The 22,549-nt window shown below is 41.9% G+C and overlaps 1 protein-coding gene across 1 annotated transcript in view; it reads right to left on the bottom strand.

Annotated features, from left to right (window-relative positions):
• Window positions 1-20,058, bottom strand: part of LOC137503712 (cytochrome P450 3A9-like) — a 124,368-nt gene extending 104,310 nt beyond the window's left edge. Inside the window, exon 1 of the mRNA XM_068231107.1 lies at window positions 19,856-20,058. Within this exon, the coding sequence (XP_068087208.1) occupies window positions 19,856-19,926 (71 nt within the window). The 5' untranslated portion in view covers window positions 19,927-20,058. The remainder of the gene's footprint in view (window positions 1-19,855) is intronic.
• Between the last annotated feature and the right edge of the window lie 2,491 nt (window positions 20,059-22,549).

Below are 22,549 nucleotides of genomic sequence, written 5' to 3'. Positions count from 1 at the left end.
CCCTTCTGCAATTGATTTGTCCCAATAAAGCTAAATCCTACCCTCAATAAATTACAGCTTTTGCCTCTGATATTTAACATGAAAAGTAGGAAAATGTTTACACAGCTACTCACACATTATTTGCACACTGTCATGTTAGAACACTTGGGTATCGATAGTATTCCTTTAACAAAAGTTTTCGTTTACAGAATAAGGTTTATTACAAATACCGTTTACAAGTTCGTTTTAACTTTGTGGTTTACTTATTTTTTCGTTTTTAAATTTCGCTTATAGGAGCTTTTACTTATTTTCCGTTTTTTTAACAAGTAAATTATCGTTTACACTTCTTTTATCATTTAAAATTCGTTTTCATACGTATAATGCTTAAATATCGTTTTCAACCTTGTTCTTTTGGAAATACGTCGCTTTTGGTATTAACTTTGGTTTTTACACTTATAATGCGGTGATTATAGTTTTGTAATATATCGCTTTTAATATTACCGTTATTTTAAGATTTTTAAGGCGTACGTGATTGTAAGGCTATCTATTCTATTTTATATATATATATATATATATATATATATATATATATATATATATATATATATATATATATAATTTTTTTTTTCTATTTATAATATTATTAATGTGTATGTGATTTTTTTAACGCTATTTATTCTATTACAAATATATAAATTATTCTATTCATGGTATTTATAGTGAAGTATTTTAAGGATTAAATATATTATTGTTTATATGTGTGTAATGGTGTTTGTGCAGTGGGGAAGGTAAGGGTTAGGCATGACCAGGGGGATGGTTAGGGTTAGGCACCATCAGGGGAGATTCAGGGTTAGGCACCACCAGGGAGGTCTTAGGATTAGGCACCACCAGGATGGAAGGGCGGCTCCCTCCCCTCCCATAGTACCTCCCTCTCCTTCCCTATGCGGAGTCCTGAGCAGAGCGTAAAGGGGAGGTTATTTCTGCATTCCTTTGATGAGATCTCCCTCTGGTCCGGGGCAACACTAGCTACTTAATACTGAGGGTACCTTTGGCTACCTAATTCTAAGGGGAACCTGTAGCTACCAATGATGGGCAAGGTAAGTAAGGGAGAGGTGATAGCTGGGCAAGCCAGCACACTTGAGGTGCAGTTTGGTGGGGGTTTGTAGGTTAATGGATGCGAGGTCTAGGGTTCCAGGACATCTGTGCCTATAGGCTCCTGTGATGTAAATCATGGCCTGCTCATACAATCTTTTCGTTCGATCTGAACGATATTATCGAAAAAAATCACTAAAAATTGCACCATTAATAGACACCCTTATGTCTAGTACACATGGGCCAATATGATTGAATTGTCTGGGAGTTAAATGTGAATTCTGCTGTAGACCGATTAGGCAGGGGACACACTCGTCTTTTCGTTCCTGCACACGTTTTTCTGCGCCCGAGAAATATCGGTTGCAGGAATAGTGTTAAAGGAATACTATCGATTCACATATTTTTTTCAATTGACACAGGAATTGTTTGGGAAGTGCTGCTAAGTACTGGTGTATACATTTTAGTAGCAACTTCTTTGTTTACTGTTATCAAAATACATTCAAACTTTACTGACGCCAAAACTGACGGCAGACTGAGCCATGAGGAGAGGGGAAATTCCCCTCACACTTGATCAGTTAACTCTATGTGTACAGTGGTGTGAAAAACTATTTGCCCCCTTCCTGATTTCTTATTCTTTTGCATGTTTGTCACACTTAAATGTTTCTGCTCATCAAAAACCGTTAACCATTAGTTAAAGATAACATAATTGAACACAAAATGCAGTTTTAAATGATGGTTTTTATTATTTAGTGAGAAAAAAAACTCCAAACCTACATGGCCCTGTGTGAAAAAGAAATTGCCCCCTGAACCTAATAACTGGTTGGGCCACCCTTAGCAGCAATAACTGCAATCAAGCGTTTGCGATAACTTGCAACAAGTCTTTTACAGCGCTCTGGAGGAATTTTGGCCCACTCATCTTTGCAGAATTGTTGTAATTCAGCTTTATTTGAGGGTTTTCTAGCATGAACAGCCTTTTTAAGGTCATGCCACAACATCTCAATAGGATTCAGGTCAGGGCTTTGACTAGGCCACTCCAAAGTCTTCATTTTGTTTTTCTTCAGCCATTCAGAGGTGGATTTGCTGGTGTCTTTTGGGTCATTGTCCTGCTGCAGCACCCAAGATCGCTTCAGCTTGAGTTGACGAACAGATGGCCGGACATTCTCCTTCAGGATTTTTTGGTAGACAGTAGAATTCATGGTTCCATCTATCACAGCAAGCCTTCCAGGTCCTGAAGCAGCAAAACAACCCCAGACCATCACACTACCACCACCATATTTTACTGTTGGTATGATGTTCTTTTGCTGAAATGCTGTGTTACTTCTACAACAGATTTAACAGGACACGCACCTTCCAAAAAGTTCAACTTTTGTCTCGGCGGTCCACAAGGTATTTTCCCACAAGTCTTGGCAATCATTGAGATGTTTTTTTAGCAAAATTGAGACGAGCCTTAATGTTCTTTTTGCTTAAAAGTGGTTTGTGCCTTGGATATCTGCCATGCAGGCCGTTTTTGCCCAGTCTCTTTCTTATGGTGGAGTTGTGAACACTGACCTTAATTGAGGCAAGTGAGGCCTGAAGTTCTTTAGATGTTGTCCTGGGGTCTTTTGTGGCCTCTCGGATGAGTTTTCTCTGCGCTCTTGGGGTAATTTTGGTCGGCCAGCCACTCCTGGGAAGGTTCATCACTGTTCCATGTTTTTGCCATTTGTGGATAATGGCTCTCACTGTGGTTCGCTGGAGTCCCACAGCTTTAGAAATGGCTTTATAGCCTTTACCAGACTGATAGATCTCAATTACATGTGAAGAGAAGAACCGAGAGCCAAAATATAGTGTAGTAGGTTGTGATAATGGGAAAATAAATAGAGTACAAAATTATACTCACAAACATGGGTTACCTCCAGGTAACCACTAAATAAGCAGGTGAGGAGATTAGCCTGTCCTCACTCAGGATTAAGAATAATGGTGAGCAGCGTTTTAAAAAGGAATACTAGGGGTATGGATAATATTAATAATATTAGGAGCTGCCCCCCACCCTCTGATAGGCTCAGATACACCACTAAGCCACATTTAAACAGTAGGTCCGGGGCACCATGATAACGAGGCGCCAGGTGTTACCCGGACCTAATGCTGGTAAGTGGATTTTATTTTACTACTCTTGCCTAGATTAGTTTAATGATGTTTTAGCACTCTCCCCACCACCTTAAGCTGAGTCCTGCACGGACCAGACACTGATTTAACATATCCCTCCCCTCTTTTCGGCTATTCCCCCGCACCCCACAGTGAATTTAATGGCATAAGAAACAAAAAACCCCCCCCACACTTTCCCCACACATCCCATACCCCTAGTATTCCTTTTTAAAACGCTGCTCACCATTATTTGTCCCCGCATCTCCCTTTTAAACTACATGGGACTACTAACCCCGACATTCTCCCTAGAAACCCCTAGATACTATTCAATCCCCACTCCCAAAAAAACGAAACATCCCTACACACCTAAAAATCGGTTAGTCCCCCTATACCCTCCACTTCCTAACCTTTCACAGCATACCCCACTCCCCTACCCACACCAGCATTGAGCACCATATGTACTAGCGTGTACATTTATGTACATGGGTATGTATGTATGTGTGTATATATATATATATACATTTATATATGTCCATTTCAGCTCACCCCACATTTGCTACGCTACACTGATGACACCATGTATTTGTTATACCTACTTTGTACATATTACAACTGCTCTGTTTATTATATTTATCCATGTATATGTCTGGGAATATACACCAACTATGCCTCTTGTCCACAGTTGTGTACTCCGTTCATTATTGCCTGAGGAAGCGGGCCTTGCCTGCGAAACGCGTTGCGACTGCCCCCCGGAGTGTACCAATAAATTTAAGTTGTTCTAAACACACAGTTTGTTGTGTCTACTTGCTGGAGGTAAGTCCACCACTGCCTCCACAGCAATTTTTAAACCTTTTAAGTATTGGTTTTATTCTTTTGGCGCCTCTGTCCTTGTCAGATCTCAATTACAGTACTTTTGTTCTCATTTGTTCCTGAATTTCTTTGGATCTTGGCTTGATGTCTAGCTTTTGAAGTGCTTTTGGTCTACTTCTCTGTGTCAGATAGCTCCTATTTAAGTGATTTCTTGATTGAAACAGGAGTGGCAGTAATCAGGCCTGGGGGTGACTACAGAAATTGAACTCAGGTGTGATAAACCACAGTTAAGTTATTTTTTAACAAGGGGGGCAATCACTTTTTCACACAGGGCCATGTAGGTTTTGAGTTTTTTTTCCTCACTAAATAATAAAAACCATCATTTAAAACTGTATTTTGTGTTCAATTATGTTATCTTTGACTAATAGTTAACGGTTTTTGATGAGCAGAAACATTTAAGTGTGACAAACATGCAAAAGAATAAGAAATCAGGAAGGGGGCAAATAGTTTTTCACACCACTGTAACTCTGTGTGTGACAGACAGCAGCAGCTCCTGTGTCCTGTGTTTCTGACTGACCTGTCTGAAGAGAGCAGAGGAAATGTAACTAACTGTCACAGCTTTTTCATACTGTTTTTGCTTTCAGAGTTTGATATGTTTGATATTTGCTTTCTGTAGTAGTCTGATATGCAACTCTGGCTGTACATTTGAAGCAGACACCCCTTCTGCAATTGATTTGTCCCAATAAAGCTAAATCCTACCCTCAATAAATTACAGCTTTTGCCTCTGATATTTAACATGAAAAGTAGGAAAATGTTTACACAGCTACTCACACATTATTTGCACACTGTCATGTTAGAACACTTGGGTATCGATAGTATTCCTTTAACAAAAGTTTTCGTTTACAGAATAAGGTTTATTACAAATACCGTTTACAAGTTCGTTTTAACTTTGTGGTTTACTTATTTTTTCGTTTTTAAATTTCGCTTATAGGAGCTTTTACTTATTTTCCGTTTTTTTAACAAGTAAATTATCGTTTACACTTCTTTTATCATTTAAAATTCGTTTTCATACGTATAATGCTTAAATATCGTTTTCAACCTTGTTCTTTTGGAAATACGTCGCTTTTGGTATTAACTTTGGTTTTTACACTTATAATGCGGTGATTATAGTTTTGTAATATATCGCTTTTAATATTACCGTTATTTTAAGATTTTTAAGGCGTACGTGATTGTAAGGCTATCTATTCTATTTTATATATATATATATATATATATATATATATATATATATATATATATATATATAATTTTTTTTTTCTATTTATAATATTATTAATGTGTATGTGATTTTTTTAACGCTATTTATTCTATTACAAATATATAAATTATTCTATTCATGGTATTTATAGTGAAGTATTTTAAGGATTAAATATATTATTGTTTATATGTGTGTAATGGTGTTTGTGCAGTGGGGAAGGTAAGGGTTAGGCATGACCAGGGGGATGGTTAGGGTTAGGCACCATCAGGGGAGATTCAGGGTTAGGCACCACCAGGGAGGTCTTAGGATTAGGCACCACCAGGATGGAAGGGCGGCTCCCTCCCCTCCCATAGTACCTCCCTCTCCTTCCCTATGCGGAGTCCTGAGCAGAGCGTAAAGGGGAGGTTATTTCTGCATTCCTTTGATGAGATCTCCCTCTGGTCCGGGGCAACACTAGCTACTTAATACTGAGGGTACCTTTGGCTACCTAATTCTAAGGGGAACCTGTAGCTACCAATGATGGGCAAGGTAAGTAAGGGAGAGGTGATAGCTGGGCAAGCCAGCACACTTGAGGTGCAGTTTGGTGGGGGTTTGTAGGTTAATGGATGCGAGGTCTAGGGTTCCAGGACATCTGTGCCTATAGGCTCCTGTGATGTAAATCATGGCCTGCTCATACAATCTTTTCGTTCGATCTGAACGATATTATCGAAAAAAATCACTAAAAATTGCACCATTAATAGACACCCTTATGTCTAGTACACATGGGCCAATATGATTGAATTGTCTGGGAGTTAAATGTGAATTCTGCTGTAGACCGATTAGGCAGGGGACACACTCGTCTTTTCGTTCCTGCACACGTTTTTCTGCGCCCGAGAAATATCGGTTGCAGGAATAGTGTTAAAGGAATACTATCGATTCACATATTTTTTTCAATTGACACAGGAATTGTTTGGGAAGTGCTGCTAAGTACTGGTGTATACATTTTAGTAGCAACTTCTTTGTTTACTGTTATCAAAATACATTCAAACTTTACTGACGCCAAAACTGACGGCAGACTGAGCCATGAGGAGAGGGGAAATTCCCCTCACACTTGATCAGTTAACTCTATGTGTACAGTGGTGTGAAAAACTATTTGCCCCCTTCCTGATTTCTTATTCTTTTGCATGTTTGTCACACTTAAATGTTTCTGCTCATCAAAAACCGTTAACCATTAGTTAAAGATAACATAATTGAACACAAAATGCAGTTTTAAATGATGGTTTTTATTATTTAGTGAGAAAAAAAACTCCAAACCTACATGGCCCTGTGTGAAAAAGAAATTGCCCCCTGAACCTAATAACTGGTTGGGCCACCCTTAGCAGCAATAACTGCAATCAAGCGTTTGCGATAACTTGCAACAAGTCTTTTACAGCGCTCTGGAGGAATTTTGGCCCACTCATCTTTGCAGAATTGTTGTAATTCAGCTTTATTTGAGGGTTTTCTAGCATGAACAGCCTTTTTAAGGTCATGCCACAACATCTCAATAGGATTCAGGTCAGGGCTTTGACTAGGCCACTCCAAAGTCTTCATTTTGTTTTTCTTCAGCCATTCAGAGGTGGATTTGCTGGTGTCTTTTGGGTCATTGTCCTGCTGCAGCACCCAAGATCGCTTCAGCTTGAGTTGACGAACAGATGGCCGGACATTCTCCTTCAGGATTTTTTGGTAGACAGTAGAATTCATGGTTCCATCTATCACAGCAAGCCTTCCAGGTCCTGAAGCAGCAAAACAACCCCAGACCATCACACTACCACCACCATATTTTACTGTTGGTATGATGTTCTTTTGCTGAAATGCTGTGTTACTTCTACAACAGATTTAACAGGACACGCACCTTCCAAAAAGTTCAACTTTTGTCTCGGCGGTCCACAAGGTATTTTCCCACAAGTCTTGGCAATCATTGAGATGTTTTTTTAGCAAAATTGAGACGAGCCTTAATGTTCTTTTTGCTTAAAAGTGGTTTGTGCCTTGGATATCTGCCATGCAGGCCGTTTTTGCCCAGTCTCTTTCTTATGGTGGAGTTGTGAACACTGACCTTAATTGAGGCAAGTGAGGCCTGAAGTTCTTTAGATGTTGTCCTGGGGTCTTTTGTGGCCTCTCGGATGAGTTTTCTCTGCGCTCTTGGGGTAATTTTGGTCGGCCAGCCACTCCTGGGAAGGTTCATCACTGTTCCATGTTTTTGCCATTTGTGGATAATGGCTCTCACTGTGGTTCGCTGGAGTCCCACAGCTTTAGAAATGGCTTTATAGCCTTTACCAGACTGATAGATCTCAATTACATGTGAAGAGAAGAACCGAGAGCCAAAATATAGTGTAGTAGGTTGTGATAATGGGAAAATAAATAGAGTACAAAATTATACTCACAAACATGGGTTACCTCCAGGTAACCACTAAATAAGCAGGTGAGGAGATTAGCCTGTCCTCACTCAGGATTAAGAATAATGGTGAGCAGCGTTTTAAAAAGGAATACTAGGGGTATGGATAATATTAATAATATTAGGAGCTGCCCCCCACCCTCTGATAGGCTCAGATACACCACTAAGCCACATTTAAACAGTAGGTCCGGGGCACCATGATAACGAGGCGCCAGGTGTTACCCGGACCTAATGCTGGTAAGTGGATTTTATTTTACTACTCTTGCCTAGATTAGTTTAATGATGTTTTAGCACTCTCCCCACCACCTTAAGCTGAGTCCTGCACGGACCAGACACTGATTTAACATATCCCTCCCCTCTTTTCGGCTATTCCCCCGCACCCCACAGTGAATTTAATGGCATAAGAAACAAAAAACCCCCCCCACACTTTCCCCACACATCCCATACCCCTAGTATTCCTTTTTAAAACGCTGCTCACCATTATTTGTCCCCGCATCTCCCTTTTAAACTACATGGGACTACTAACCCCGACATTCTCCCTAGAAACCCCTAGATACTATTCAATCCCCACTCCCAAAAAAACGAAACATCCCTACACACCTAAAAATCGGTTAGTCCCCCTATACCCTCCACTTCCTAACCTTTCACAGCATACCCCACTCCCCTACCCACACCAGCATTGAGCACCATATGTACTAGCGTGTACATTTATGTACATGGGTATGTATGTATGTGTGTATATATATATATATATATACATTTATATATGTCCATTTCAGCTCACCCCACATTTGCTACGCTACACTGATGACACCATGTATTTGTTATACCTACTTTGTACATATTACAACTGCTCTGTTTATTATATTTATCCATGTATATGTCTGGGAATATACATTAACTATGCCTCTTGTCCACAGTTGTGTACTCCGTTCATTATTGCCTGAGGAAGCGGGCCTTGCCTGCGAAACGCGTTGCGACTGCCCCCCGGAGTGTACCAATAAATTTAAGTTGTTCTAAACACACAGTTTGTTGTGTCTACTTGCTGGAGGTAAGTCCACCACTGCCTCCACAGCAATTTTTAAACCTTTTAAGTATTGGTTTTATTCTTTTGGCGCCTCTGTCCTTGTCAGATCTCAATTACAGTACTTTTGTTCTCATTTGTTCCTGAATTTCTTTGGATCTTGGCTTGATGTCTAGCTTTTGAAGTGCTTTTGGTCTACTTCTCTGTGTCAGATAGCTCCTATTTAAGTGATTTCTTGATTGAAACAGGAGTGGCAGTAATCAGGCCTGGGGGTGACTACAGAAATTGAACTCAGGTGTGATAAACCACAGTTAAGTTATTTTTTAACAAGGGGGGCAATCACTTTTTCACACAGGGCCATGTAGGTTTTGAGTTTTTTTTCCTCACTAAATAATAAAAACCATCATTTAAAACTGTATTTTGTGTTCAATTATGTTATCTTTGACTAATAGTTAACGGTTTTTGATGAGCAGAAACATTTAAGTGTGACAAACATGCAAAAGAATAAGAAATCAGGAAGGGGGCAAATAGTTTTTCACACCACTGTAACTCTGTGTGTGACAGACAGCAGCAGCTCCTGTGTCCTGTGTTTCTGACTGACCTGTCTGAAGAGAGCAGAGGAAATGTAACTAACTGTCACAGCTTTTTCATACTGTTTTTGCTTTCAGAGTTTGATATGTTTGATATTTGCTTTCTGTAGTAGTCTGATATGCAACTCTGGCTGTACATTTGAAGCAGACACCCCTTCTGCAATTGATTTGTCCCAATAAAGCTAAATCCTACCCTCAATAAATTACAGCTTTTGCCTCTGATATTTAACATGAAAAGTAGGAAAATGTTTACACAGCTACTCACACATTATTTGCACACTGTCATGTTAGAACACTTGGGTATCGATAGTATTCCTTTAACAAAAGTTTTCGTTTACAGAATAAGGTTTATTACAAATACCGTTTACAAGTTCGTTTTAACTTTGTGGTTTACTTATTTTTTCGTTTTTAAATTTCGCTTATAGGAGCTTTTACTTATTTTCCGTTTTTTTAACAAGTAAATTATCGTTTACACTTCTATTATCATTTAAAATTTCGTTTTCATACGTATAATGCTTAAATATTGTTTTCAACCTTGTTCTTTTGGAAATACGTCGCTTTTGGTATTAACTTTGTTTTTTACACTTATAATGCGGTGATTATAGTTTTCTAATATATTGCTTTTAAAGGGACTCCGAGCAGTGCAGAAACTATGGAAAGATGCATATCATTTTAAAGCTTTCTTTCTCCTCTTTCCAATGATGTATAAACCGCCGCCCTATGCCTTTTAGTTTTCACTATTTTCGCGATTGAAATTGCCGCGGCCGCAATTTCAATCGCGAAAATAGAGAAAACTAAAAGGTGTAGGGCGACGATTTAGGGGTCGTCAGAAAGAGGAGAAAGAGAGCTTTAAAATGATATCCATCTTTCCATAGTTACATTGTATTACACAGGGCGACTTTTTCTCAAAGTCAGCAGCTCCATTCAGCAGAAAAAGTCGCCCTGTGTATTACAATGTAACTATGGAAAGATGGATATCATTTTAAAGCTCTCTTTCTCCTCTTTCTGGCGACACCTAAATCGTCGCCCACGCCTTTTAGTTTTCTCTATTTTCGCAATCGAAATCGCGGCCGCGGCAAATTCAAGCGCGAAAATAACGAGAAATAGGAGAAAGAGAGCTTTAACCACATAACGACCGCCCCCAGCCGATGGGCGGCGGCAAAGTCTGGGCCCAAACGACCGCAATACGCCCATCGGCGGGGGCGGCTGCGGGAGTGGCTATGCGGCGATCGCGTCATTCGTGACGCGATCAGCCGCCGGGGACTGGCTCCGCCCCCCGTTCGCCGTAACCCGCCGGCCGTTCGGAAGCGCCGGCGGGTTACTGGCATCCGGATCGCCGCTGCAACAGTGTATAATAGGCTTTGTAATGTATACAAAGCCTATTATACTGGCTGCCTCCTGCCCTGGTGGTCCCAGTGTCCGAGGGACCACCAGGGCAGGCTGCAGCCACCCTAGTCTGCACCAAACACACTGATTTCCCCCCCCCCTGCCCCCTGATCGCCCACAGCACCCCTCAGACCCCCCCCTGCCCACCCCCCAGACCACTGTTTGCACCCAGTCACCCTCCTAATCACCCATCAATCACTCCCTGTCACTATCTGTCAACGCTATTTTTTTTTTAAGTCCCTAATCTGCCCCCTACTCCCTCCTGACCACCCCCCCACCCCTCAGATTCTCCCCAGACCCCCCCCAGACCCCCCCCCCCCCCGTGTACTGTATGCATCTATCCCCCCTGATCACCTGTCAATCACCTGTCAATCACCTGTCAATCACCTGTCAATCACCCGTCAATCACCCCCTGTCACTGCCACCCATCAATCAGCCCCTGATCTGCCCCTTGCGGGCAATCTGATCACCCCCCCACACCAATAGATCGCCCGCAGATCCGACATCAGATCACCTCCCAAATCCATTGTTTACATCTATTCTCTCCTCTAAACACCCACTAATTACCCATCAATCACCCCCTATCACCACCTGTCACTGTTACCCATCAGATTAGACCCTAATCTGCCCCTTGCGGGCACCCAATCACCTGCCCACACGCTCAGATTGCCCTCAGACCCCCCCCTTATCAATTCGCCCGTGCAATATTTACATCTGTTCTCCCCTGTAATAACCCACTGATTACCTGTCAATCACCCATCAATCACCCCCTGTCACTGCCACCCATCAATCACCCCCTGTCACTGCCACCCATCAATCAGCCCCTAACCTGCCCCTTGCGGGCAATCTGATCACCCACCCACACCAATAGATCGCCCGCAGATCCGACATCAGATCACCTCCCAAATCCATTGTTTACATCTATTCTCTCCTCTAAACACCCACTAATTACCCATCAATCACCCCCTATCACCACCTGTCACTGTTACCCATCAGATTAGACCCTAATCTGCCCCTTGCGGGCACCCAATCACCTGCCCACACGCTCAGATTGCCCTCAGACCCCCCCCTTATCAATTCGCCCGTGCAATATTTACATCTGTTCTCCCCTGTAATAACCCACTGATTACCTGTCAATCACCCATCAATCACCCCCTGTCACTGCCACCCATCAATCACCCCCTGTCACTGCCACCCATCAATCAGCCCCTAACCTGCCCCTTGCGGGCAATCTGATCACCCACCCACACCAATAGATCGCCCGCAGATCCGACATCAGATCACCTCCCAAATCCATTGTTTACATCTATTCTCTCCTCTAAACACCCACTAATTACCCATCAATCACCCCCTATCACCACCTGTCACTGTTACCCATCAGATTAGACCCTAATCTGCCCCTTGCGGGCACCCAATCACCCGCCCACACCTCAGAACGCCCTCAGACCCCAGCCCTGATCACCTCGCCAGTGCATTGCTTGCATCTATTTCCCCCCTCTAATCACACCTTGAGACACCCATCAATCACCTCCTGTCACCCCCTAGCACACCTACCCATCAGATCAGGCCCTAATTTGCCCCGTGTGGGCTCCTGATCACTCGGCCAAACCCTCAGATCCCCCTCAGACCCCCTTCCGATCACCTCCCCAGTGCATTGATTGCATCTATTTTCCCCTCTAACCGCCCCCTGAGACACCCATCAATCACCTCCTGTCACCCCCCTAGCACTCCTATCCATCAGATCAGGCCCAATACATCCTGTCATCTAAGAGGCCACCCTGCTTATGACCGATTCCACAAAATTTGCCCCCTCATAGACCACCTGTCATCAAAATTTGCAGATGCTTATACCCCTGAACAGTCATTTTGAGAAATTTGGTTTCCAGACTACTCACAGTTTTGGGCCCGTAAAATGCCAGGGCAGTATAGGAACCCCACAAGTGACCCCATTTTAGAAAGAAGACACCCCAAGGTATTCTGTTAGGTGTATGATGAGTTCATAGAATATTTTATTTTTTGTCAAAAGTTAGCGGAAATTGGATTGTTATTGTTTTTTTCACAAAGTGTCATTTTTCACTAACTTGTGAGAAAAAATAAAATCTTCTATGAACTCACCATACCCCTAACGGAATACCTTGGGGTGTCTTCTTTCTAAAATGGGGTCACTTGTGGGGTTCCTATACTGCCCTGGCATTTTAGGGGCCCTAAACCGTGAGGAGTAGTCTAGAAAACAAATGCCTCAAAATGACCTGTGAATAGGACGTTGGGCCCCTTAGCGCACCTAGGCTGCAAAAAAGTGTCACACATGTGGTATCGCCATACTCAGGAGAAGTAGTATAATGTGTTTTGTGGTGTATTTTTACACATACCCATGCTGGGTGGGAGAAATCTCTCTGTAAATGGACAATTGTGTGCAAAAAAAATCAAAAATGTGTCATTTACAGAGATATTTCTCCCACCCAGCATGGTTATATGTAAAAATACACCACAAAACACATTATACTACTTCTTCTGAGTACGGCGATACCACATGTGTGACACTTTTTTGCAGCCTAACTGTGCTAAGGGGCCCAAAGTCCAATGAGTACCTTTAGGATTTCACAGGTCATTTTGAGACATTTGGGTTCAAGACTACTCCTCACGGTTTAGGGCCCCTAAAATGCCAGGGCAGTATAGGAACCCCACAAGTGACCCCATTTTAGAAAGAAGACACCCCAAGGTATTCTTTTAGGTGTATGATGAGTTCATAGAAGATTTTATTTTTTGTCACAAGTTAGCGGAAATTGATATGTATTGTTTTTTTTTTCACAAAGTGTCATTTTCCGCTAACTTGTGACAAAAAAAAAATCTTCTATGAACTCACCATACTCCTAACAGAATACCTTGGGGTGTCTTCTTTCTAAAATGGGGTCACTTGTGGGGTTCCTATACTGCCCTGGCATTTTAGGGGCCCTAAACCGTGAGGAGTAGTCTAGAATCCAAATGCCTCAAAATGACCTGTGAATAGGACGTTAGGCCCCTTAGCGCACCTAGGTTGCAAAAAAGTGTCACACATGTGGTATCGCCGTACTCAGAAGAAGTAGTATAATGTGTTTTGGGGTGTATTTTTATACATACCCATGCTGGATGGGAGAAATCTCTCTGTAAATGGACAATTGTGTGTAAAAAAAATCAAATAATTGTCATTTACAGAGATATTTCTCCCACCCAGCATGGGTATGTGTAAAAATACACCCCAAAACACATTATACTACTTCTCCTGAGTACGGCGGTACCACATGTGTGGCACTTTTTTGCACCCTAAGTGCGCTAAGGGGCCCAAAGTCCAATGAGTATCTTTAGGATTTCACAGGTCATTTTGCCACATTTGGTTTCAAGACTACTCCTCACGGTTTAGGGCCCCTAAAATGCCAGGGCAGTATAGGAACCCCACAAATGACTCCATTTTAGAAAGAAGACACCCCAAGGTATTCCGTTAGGAGAATGGCGAGTTCATAGAAGATTTTATTTTTTGTCACAAGTTAGCGGAAAATGACACTTTGTGAAAAAAAACAATTACAATCAATTTCCGCTAACTTGTGACAAAAAAAAAAAATCTTCTATGAACTCACCATACATCTAACGGAATACCTTGGGGTGTCTTCTTTCTAAAATGGGGTAATTTGTGGGGTTCCTATACTGTCCTGGCATTTTAGGGGCCCTAAACCGTGAGGAGTAGTCTTGAAACGAAATTTCTCAAAATGACCTGTGAAATCCTAAAGGTACTCATTGGACTTTGGGCCCCTTAGCGCAGTTAGGGTGCAAAAAAGTGCCACACATGTGGTATCGCCGTACTCAGGAGAAGTAGTATAATGTGTTTTGGGGTGTATTTTTCCACATACCCATGCTGAGTGGGAGAAATATCTCTATAAATAGACAATTGTGTGTAAAAAAAATAAAAAAATTGTCATTTACGGAGATATTTCTCCCACCCAGCATGTGTATGTGTAAAAATACACCCCAAAACACATTATACTACTTTTCCTGAGTACGGCAATACCACATGTGTGGCACTTTTTTGCGGCCTAACTGCGCTAAGGGGCCCAAAGTCCAATGAGCATCTTTAGGCTTTACAGGGGTGCTTACAATTAGGCACCCCCCAAATGCCAGGACAGTAAACACACCCCACAAATGACCCCATTCTGGAAAGTAGACACTTCAAGGTATTCAGAGAGGAGCATAGTGAGTCCGTGGCAGATTTCATTTTTTTTTGTCGCAAGTTAGAAGAAATGGAAACTTTTTTTTTTTTTTTTTTTTGTCACAAACTGTCATTTTCCGCTAACTTGTGACAAAAAATAAAATCTTCTATGAACTCACCATGCCTCTCACTGAATACTTTGGGATGTCTTCTTTCCAAAATGGGGTCATTTGGGGGGTATTTGTACTATCCTGGAATTTTAGCCCCTCATGAAACATGACAGGTGCGCAGAAAAGTCAGAGATGCTTGAAAATGGGAAAATTCACTTTTGGCACCATAGTTTGTAAACGCTATAACTTTTACCCAATCCAATAAATATACACTGAATGTTTTTTTTTTTATCAAAGACATGTAGCAGAATAACTTTCGCGCTCAAATGTATAGGAAATTTTACTTTATTTGAAAAATGTCAGCACAGAAAGTTAAAAAAGTCATTTTTTTGACAAAATTCATGTCTTTTTTGATGAATATAATAAAAAGTAAAACTCGCAGCAGCAATCAAATAGCATCAAAAGAAAGCTGTATTAGTGACAAGAAAAGGAGGTAAAATTCATTTAGGTGGTAGGTTTTATGACCGAGCAATAAACCGTGAAAGCTGCAGTGGTCTGAATGGAGAAAAAGGCTCTGGTCCTTAAGGGGCGAAAAGACTGTGGTCCCGAAGTGGTTAAAATGATATGCATCTTCCCATAGTTTCTGCACTGCTCGGAGTCCCTTTAATATTACCGTTATTTTAAGATTTTTAAGGCGTACGTGATTGTAAGGCTATCTATTCTATTATATATATATATATATATATATATATATATATATATATATATATATATATATATATATATATATATATTTTTTTTTTTTTTTTTTTTCTATTTATTCTATTACAAATATATAAATTATTCTATTCATGTTATTTATAGTGAAGTATTTTAAGGATTAAATATATTATTGTTTATATGCGTGTAATGGTGTTTGTGCAGTGGGGAAGGTAAGGGTTAGGCATGACCTGGGGGATGGTAAGGGTTAGGCACTACCAGGGGAGATTCAGGGTTAGGCACCACCAGGGAGGTCTTAGGATTTGGCACCACCAGGGGGGTCTTAGGGTTAGGCACCACCAGGGGGGTCTTAGGGTTAGGCACCACCAGGGGGATGGTTAGAGTTAGGCACCACCAGGGGGTGGTTAGGCACCACCAGGGAGGTCTTAGGATTAGGCACCACCAGGGGGTCTTAGGGTTAGGCACCACCAGGGGGGTGGTTAGGGTTACGCACCACCAGGGGGGGTCTTAGGGTTAGGCACCACCAGGGGGGGTTAGGGTTAGGCACCACCAGGGGGGTCTTAGGGTTAGGCACCACCAGGTGGGTCTTAGGGTTAGGCACCACCAGGGGGGGCTTAGGCACCACCAGGGGAGTCTAGGGGTTAGGGATAGGTACAGGGAGGGTTCTGTGTGAGAGTAGGGATAGGTATAGTTACAGTACAATATACACCACCAGGGGGGTGGTTACGGTTAGGCACCACCAGGAGGCTCAAGGGGTTAGGGATAGGTACAGGGAGGGTGCTGTGCGAGAGTAGGGATAGGTATAGTTACAGAACAATATTTGTAATATACACAATTTATTAAATTATGTATATTTACACAAGGGGGGGGGGGGTCTAGGGGTTAGGGATAGGCATAGGGAGAGCCTACAGTTAGATTTAGGTATAATTGCAGTAAAATACCTGTAAAATCTACCATTGTATTACTATGCTTAATACAAGTGAAAATATAGTTTTTTGTTATAGACACTATTTGACGTTTCATTTCTGAATTCGTTTATTGTTATAGACGGTATTTCGCCGTTTCATTTCCGTTTATTGAATCGATTTAGCACGATATTTTCATTTATAAGCTATAAACGAAAAATATTGTTTTACATTACAACTTATAATTTTGGCTATATCCCCCGCCCTTTTTTCCAGGCTCCCTTTTTTGATACACGCGTCAGTAGGTGGTGCTGTCCTCTCAATACAGTGTGAGTTATGCTCTCTTTAACGGCTCCATGCTGAAAAACTCTCTGCCACATGATGTTCTACTGAAAGAAAATAGAAGATGCCAGACCCGTGGTGGTAAGGCTGACTGGGGGCACTTCTAGCTACCTAACCTGGGAGGAGGCTACATAACATGGGACACATTTAGCTAACTGGGAAGGGGGCTGCATAACACTGGGGACACATCTAGCTATATAAACTGGGGAATGAGCTACATAACACTGGGGGTACATTTAGCTATATATACTTGGCTATACTTTATCTATCTAAACTGGGGAGGGGCTATCTAATACTGGGAGAACATCTGTGCCTTTGTGTGGTTCTTTTGAGGCCCATTGGTTCTCCATACACCTTCACCATAACCCTGTTCCCTGCCCAATTCAATTTGCTGAAACCCCCCTCCACCTGATCTCCCCCCACCCCAGTCTCTGGAGAAATGACTGAGGAATGATTGGACTGGAAAGCAGTTCCCGGTCCAAAAAAGGTTGGGGAACCCTGAACCAGCCCATTGATTAACATGAGTTCTCAGTTTAAATCAGTTTTTCCTTGCAGACAAGCGCACAAATACAGTTAGTGTGTCTCCTGCCTGACAGAGTTTTCAGTCAAGTGCAGAGCAGATAGGCAGGCAGACTTTGAAATGCTGATTGATCCTACGCATATCGATCTGCATGCAAATGTGAATGATGAAAGATCACACTGTGACAGGAACAGCTTGCTTGGGATCACAAGTTTAAACAAAAGATCCATTGCACACGTGTATGTGGTAATGTAGTATTTTCGTCCAATCAGTTCCTGAATTTCATTTTACAGTAATTATTAATCAACCCACACCACTGATCACAGACTTAATACGTTTACACATCTCTAATGGTTTTGAGACATTAAAAGAAGTGGATATACCTAAACATCTTGACAGAGTAGAAATACAGTAGAGTCTCAGTTATCTGGCACCCTTTCACAGGGGGGGCGATGTGGTGTGGCATTTTTACTGCACCCTACCGCTAGGGCAATGATACTCTATGGGGCCTTCGATACCGATGCTGTGCAGCGCGATGCAACAGAAGTGACTTTTTGCCGCGTCCCCAGTCCATAGGCGAACCTAAGTTGCCATACGGCGACATGCAGTGGACCGGAAGTCATGTAAGTCTATGGTGACGCGCTTGTTTTAAAATGATTGCCGCAAGTTTTATGCGTCACACAAGTGTGGAAGCGTATTTTAGCAATATGCTTCCACGCACGTAATCGCTTCCCCAACAGGAAGTGAGCGTCACTTCATGCTTGGCCGGCTGCGAGACGGGGATTACTGCATACTAACTAGGTAATCTCCGAAGGCCTGTTTTTGGCGGTGCACCGCTACTGCCAATCCGCAGTCTGAAACCGGCGTCAATGTTAAAAATAGGCCTACCTAATACAGCACTATAATACGCTCTATCTACACACCATGAACTTTATTTTAAATGTTAAAATACACTAATTGAAATCATATTAAGTTTGGGAGAGCCATGGAACTCAGTAAACACAGCAGAGCTCACAAACAGCGTAAAAAGTTGGTCTTCACCACTGTGAGTACTGCCGGCTAATTGTGCTGGTTGGTTGAGACTGCTGATGAGTTGGGTTCCTGGATAAATGGGACTGTACTGTACCAGTTCTTCATTGTTTTAAATTAAGTGTTTTTTTTCTCCAAGTACTATCAGGGGAGGACTGGGACCTTTTGGCCTGGGGGGGGGAAACAAAAACTAGAGGCCGTGTTCATGGCAGCCTTATCCCAAATGGCGTGACACACGCGCCCCCCTTGCTATATGTTAGTAGTCACTTGGGGCGCCCATGCAGAAATACAGCAAGGACGCCTGCAGGACAGCGTGACACGTAAAGTATAACTGCACAGTCATCGGGGGTCATATAATACATTTGGATGGACGACAGCCAGGGGTTTCCGCTGTGTCCGTTGTTCGTGATTATCTCACGCCGTTACTGCTGGGCACACGATTACCCACATCAGGCTGAGATTTCCCAGCGTCTCAGATTCAACCAATTTCTGCTTGTAATCAGTCAAATCGTCAATTGGGCATGCTTGTGGCGGCACTGATGTTCTTCCAATTTGATAGTAATTATCAAAACAGTTGGTTGAGCCGAGTTGATAGATGTATGGCCACCTTAATTCCCCAAGGCTAAGCCCCCCCCCCCCCCTCAACCACAACCACCACACACACACTTATGGCCAAAGATGGAATGTCCCTTCAAAAGAGGGACAGTTGGGAGCTATTATGGTGAGAGAGCAGACAGAGTTTTTACTATGAACACTCCAGGCAAGTCTCTGCTCTGCATCTTGCTGTGTACATTTCGCCCTTGTTCACACTACAAGAGCTTTTCTGAGCGCTTTGTGATTTTAAAAGCTCTTGCTAATGTTATCCTATGTGTGTGTTCTCACTGGAGCAATGTGATTTTGTAAAAATCCCCCATAACATTGCATTAGCAAGAGCTTTTCAAAATCACTAGTGCTTAAAAAAGTGTTTTATTGTGAACAAGCCCTTATCAGCTTACCGCCCTCTAATTGCTCTGTAATTGCACTTTTATTTCCCTCAGCCAGCCTAGTGCTTTATATTGCCTTATACAAAAATTTGAATGCAGCAGGCCCTGCACCAGCCCTAAACATGAATCAGAGGCAGCCCTCCCCCCTGGCCAGTCCTCCCCTGAGTACTATAGCTATGGGAAGCAGTCATCAAAGGAAGAAGTGAAATAGAGACAGCCTAGAATCAACTTAGTAATACAAAGATTAGTTATTCTGTGTGAACTACTCTAGGTAGTGGTACTGTGTTCTGGTGCATCTTATCTTAATAAAATTCCCCCTGTATGTTCACACAGCATTCACAGTGTCTGAGTATCAGAGTATCACATAGTTGCAGCATCCTCAGTGCATTACATACTTACAGCAAGCAGAGAGCCCACAGTACAGCTAACAAGATCCAGGTCTCTGTAGAGAAGTTAGGAATTAAGTTCATGATTCTTCTATGCCTTGCACGTTGCTGAATGTCACTTTGTGTTACCTTGAGCCCAAGTCCAACCCTTTGTTTTCTTGTGCAACATATAGCGTCTTTTCAGTAAACTCGAACTTCCTCTCTCACAGATAAACAGTCACATGATCTGATCTCATAGGCTCGTCACAGCAGGCAGCTTTGCTGCTAGGAATATGGACTAGCAGCCTTACATTATGCTCCACCCAGTAGTGTGATATTACAACATGACACATGTAAGGAAAATACTGTAGTGTAAAGAGAAGTAACAACTTATATTTCTCAGGACTAATAAATGTTTCAGTCTTGATATTTCATATAACTTCATTTGTTTAATACATAAAATTGATCTGACCACTGCCATCACTAGCTTCATAATGCTTCCTGAAGCATGGGAACATTACTTGGTTGCTGTGTATGTGTCCTCTTGCTCAGCTATATAGGTTTACACATCTCTAATGGTTAAGAGACATTAAAGAAGTGGATGTAACTAAACTTCTTGACAGAGTAGAAATACCAGTTCTTCATTGTTATTTATTAAGTGTTTTTACAAGTACAATAGCTATGGGAAGCAGTCATCAAACGTTAGAAGTGAAATGGAGACAGCCTAGAATCAACTTAGATTCAAAAGATATGCTAAGACAGCAAATTTTACAGGTGAAATCCGCATCCTTAGGCGAATATAGTATCACCAATCAAAAAATATGCGATATATAGAATACATTACTTTGCCCACAGCTGCAAACATATATATATATATACATATATATATATATATATATATATATATATATACACTGTATACAGTGGTTTGCAAAAGTATTTGGCCGCCTTGAAGTTTTCCACATTTTGTCATATTACTGCCACAAACATGAATCAATTTTATTGGAATTCCACGTGAAAGACCAATACAAAGTGGTGAACACGTGAGAAGTGGAATGAAAATCATACTTGATTCCAAACATTTAAATAAAAAAAAAACCTGCAAAGTGGTGTGTGCGTAATTATTCAGCCCCCTTTCGTCTGACTGCAGTCGGTTGCCCATAGACATTGCCTGATGAGTGCTAATGACTAAATAGCATGCACCTGTGTGTTATCTAATGTCAGTGCAAATACAGCTGCTCTGTGATGGCCTCAGAGGTTGTCTTAGAGAATATTGGGAGCAACAACACCATGAAGTCCAAAGAACACACCAGACAGGTCAGGGATCAAGTTATTGAGAAATTTAAAGCAGGCTTAGGCTACAAAAAGATTTCCAAAGCCTTGAACATTCCACGGAGCACTGTTCAAGCGATTATTCAGAAATGGAAGGAGTATGGCACAACTGTAAACCTACCAATAAAAGGCCGTCCACCTAAACTCAAAGGCCGAACAAGGAGAGCGCTGATCAAAAATGCAGTCAAGTGGCCCATGGTGACTCTGGACGAGCTGCAGAGATCTACAGCTCAGGTGGGGGAATCTGTCCATAGGACAACTATTAGTCATGGACTGCACAAAGTTGGCCTTTATGGAAGAGTGGCAAGAAGAAAGCCATTGTTAACAGAAAAGCACAAGAAGTCCTGTTTGCAGTTTGCCACAAGCCATGTGGGGGACACAGCAAACGTGTGGAAGAAGATGCTCTGGTCAGATGAGACCAAAATGGATCTTTTTGGCCAAAATGCAAAATGCTATGTGTGGCGGAAAACTAACACTGCACGACACTCTGAACACACCATCCCCACTGTCAAATATGGTGGTGGCAGCATTATGCTCTGGGGTGCTTCTCTTCAACAGTGACAGGGAAGCTGGTCAGGGACAATCTTGGAAGAAAACCTCTTGGAGTTTATAAAAGACTTGAGAGTCGAGACTGAGGCGGAGGTTCACCTTCCAGCAGGACAACGACCCTAAACATAAAGCCAGGGCAACAATGGAATGGTTTAAAACAAAACATATCCATGTGTTAGAATGGCCCAGTCAAAGTCCAGATCTAAATCCAATCGAGAATCTGTGGCAAGATCTGAAAACTGCTGTTCACAAACTCTGTCCATCTAATCTGACTGAGCTGGAGCTGTTTTGCAAAGAAGAATGGGCAAGGATTTCAGTCTCTAGATGTGCAAAGCTGGTAGAGACATACCCTAAAGACTGGCAGCTGTAATTGTAGCAAAAGGTGGTTCTACAAAGTATTGACTCAGGGGGCTGAATAATTACAGACACACCCACTTCGCAGTTATTTTTTTTTTTTTTAATGTTTGGAATCATGTATGATTTTGGTTCCACTTCTCACGTGTACACCACTTTGTATTGGTCTTTTACGTGGAATTCCAATAAAACTGATTCATGTTTGTGGCATTAATATGACAAAGGCCTCAATTCATAAAGCATTACCGCATGCGTTATCGCCCAAGCGGTAAATTACTGCATGGTATGTTGTTGATAATGGATTCATAAAATTTATATCATGTTTTACGCATGTTTTAAAGCATGCGGTAATAGTGCGGTAATGAAACCGTTGTTTGTGTCGGTAAACTGAATGAAGTGTATTCATGCAAAAAACAAAAGGTGGAGTAAGAAAGAGATAAATAACATGTTGTTATTGCCAACAAAGACCTGGCGAGTTTGCTCTACACAGTAG

The sequence above is a fragment of the Hyperolius riggenbachi genome, chromosome 4 (genome assembly GCF_040937935.1).
Source record: "Hyperolius riggenbachi isolate aHypRig1 chromosome 4, aHypRig1.pri, whole genome shotgun sequence".
NCBI classification, from domain to species: domain Eukaryota; kingdom Metazoa; phylum Chordata; class Amphibia; order Anura; family Hyperoliidae; genus Hyperolius; species Hyperolius riggenbachi.
This window is presented reverse-complemented; position numbering and strand designations above follow the sequence as displayed.